The sequence below is a fragment of the Microtus ochrogaster genome, chromosome 5 (genome assembly GCF_000317375.1).
Source record: "Microtus ochrogaster isolate Prairie Vole_2 chromosome 5, MicOch1.0, whole genome shotgun sequence".
Classification (NCBI taxonomy): domain Eukaryota; kingdom Metazoa; phylum Chordata; class Mammalia; order Rodentia; family Cricetidae; genus Microtus; species Microtus ochrogaster.
Window position 1 is genome coordinate 91,361,114 of NC_022012.1, and position 2,412 is coordinate 91,363,525.

General features: G+C 51.7%; 1 protein-coding gene across 1 annotated transcript in view; it reads right to left on the reverse strand.

Annotated features, from left to right (window-relative positions):
* Positions 1 to 1,412: 1,412 nt before the first annotated feature.
* The window catches only part of LOC101997042 (solute carrier family 22 member 13-like), a 13,838-nt gene continuing 12,838 nt past the window's right edge, over positions 1,413 to 2,412 (reverse strand). The window contains exons 7-9 of the mRNA XM_013346453.1: positions 2,351 to 2,412; positions 1,722 to 1,937; positions 1,413 to 1,506 (exon numbers count right to left, since the gene is read on the reverse strand). Coding sequence (XP_013201907.1) covers positions 1,413 to 1,506; positions 1,722 to 1,937; positions 2,351 to 2,412 — 372 coding nt within the window. The remainder of the gene's footprint in view (positions 1,507 to 1,721; positions 1,938 to 2,350) is intronic.

The following is a 2,412-nucleotide window of genomic DNA, read 5'->3' on the forward strand; positions in this document are numbered from 1 at the left end:
AGTAACAAGGACGCAGTGACCCATAGTAACAAGGACCTAGGTTTACATTTGTGAGAGGAAGTGGATGACATAAGGATCAGGCCTTTAGGGACTGTGTCAGAGTAGAGGCACAGTTAACCAGAGGTTAGGGCAACATCTTAGAGCTCAGATACAGAACTCAAGCCAGTGTCTAGTACAGTGGTCTTAATCCCAGACATGGCCTTCATTCAGAGAGCACACTCCCAGAGCTCTTCATTTTGCATTACCTGGCAGAGTCTGAGGTTTATTGTGAAGTAACCCATGAAATCACTCATTTTGAGCAAGCGTGTGGGTAGGTGAGAGCATTGAGAAGTGAACTCAATGCTGAACAATATCACTCTCTGTATAATGGGAAGGCTGGGGTCCAGGTCTGAGTGGTGCACCAACCCCAGTAAAGACAATCTCACCACCTAGTAGCTCTGGACTGGCTATTCTCTGTTCAGCAGTGCCCTCTAGAGGTCAGGTGTGGATTGGCATATCCAGCCACTATGTCCTTCTTAAGGTTCCCTGCTACTAAAAAGAGATCTGGCCTGGGTAGAATCTCCCCTGGGATCCCAGATGTCTTAGCGTCTGTAGTGCTCATGAGAAATCACTAAAGATAACCTGATTGACAGGAGAACGTCTGTAAATGTACACAAGAGCTTGGCTCCAATTACATCTCTTACGGGTAAGAGAATGGTGTTTCTGCTACCAAACAACACAGAGAACCTCTAAATGGCCCCAGCATGTGCCCAGCAGCAAAGCCAGTTCTTCGAAGCCATCAATGGCAGACTGCCGATGAGCCAGGGCCCACTGGGAAGAAACAACAAACAGTAGTTAAACAGAAGGAGCTCTGCCCTCTTCCTTACCTACTGGGCATCATGGCACAGCGGGCGGGGGCAGGGCACCCTTTCCTTGCCAGCCTCACACATGCGAGGCACAAGCTGACCACTGGCCAGGAAGAAGGGATCCTCAAAGTGAATATGACACAGCATTTTTGTTAGCCTGCTCCTGCAGCTGGCCCTTCCTGGCACCCTGTTCTGGGTTTGAGGTGCTTTGTTTGGGATGGGGCTGTTGGCTTCTGTTCTGTTTTTAGGAGGGTGGAGTATTCCAGGCTGAGGGGACAGTGAGACCATAACAGTGAGCCTGTCAGGAAAGACCAAGAGAGACCCGATCCCAACTCAGTCATGGTAGTGGGGTGTAGTTTGTGTCTGCAAGCTGTGAAGAAGAAGGAGTCCAGTCCTTGATGCTTCCATTGGGCTCTGCCGCATGTAGCTGGGTCCGTGAACAGGTCATGCTGTGTTGCTACATGAACAAGGCTGTCTAATCCCTGTGTCCCTGTGTATCCTGACAAAATCCAGATGATGTCATGGGAAGTCCTCTGTCTTTGGTGGGCTGGCTCCCAGTGGCCACAGTCAGAAGTATGAACTATTCACAATGGCATTCCTCATGCTGGAAGTCCTTCCTGTGGCGTCCATTTCTTTTCTCTGGGGTGCGGTGTTGTGGGACCTACAAGAAGCAGGATACAGTCAGTGACTGCCCAACACATGGTCCCATGACAGAGCTCTTACCATTCCCTGCTCAAAGTAGGGGGAATGTGCTCTAAAATCAACCAGATAACAGCGGTTCCAAGGGGGCACCATGTTGCCCAGTAAGCAATGAGTAAAGGGGTAATGGTGATGGAGAAGCCTGGCTATAATGAGGTCCAGCAAGTCAGTGCTCACCGCGGGGGGTGCCCCTTCTCCAGTTCCTGGATGGTGTCCTTCAGGGTCTGGCCCTTCGTCTCAGGCAGCAGAGCACACAGTAGGCCTGCCACGATGGGGAAGCTGCCAAAGACGACCATGGGAACAGCCCTGTGGTACTGTTCCAGCAGCATCACGAGCGGTGTGATGATGCCAGCAATCCTGGAGAAGATGCTCACCAGCCCCATGCCTGTTTGCCTGGGGAAAGCACCACAAGCTGAGGCTCTGGTCCCTGGTCAGGCTATACCCACTCCAGATATGCGAGGTTCCAGGTCTCAGCCAATGTACCTGCCTACTCTGCCTGCTTCCTGGACTAGCAAGCCCTCTCTGTTGCTCTCCTGTCACCTCTAGAGACCCAAATGCCTTTTCCATTTCCAAGTGCCCTCTCCTGGCACTCTAACTTCTCCTTTGCTCTAACTTCTCTCCCACATTCTGGTCCAGAGAGAGGCAGGGCATGCCCATGTCTATCTGTCCTCCAGTGTCCTGTGGTGACTCAGTGAGCCGACCTACACTTCAGTGGCCTAGATTCATAGGCAGCTCACTGGCTGCCAGTGGCTTGTAGCAGAGCGTCAGAGGAATGGGTGGTATTAGATCCCCAGGGCAGTGCTTACCTGATGATGGTGGGGTACAGCTCAGCAGTGTACACATAGGATATGGTGAAGGCAGAAGATGA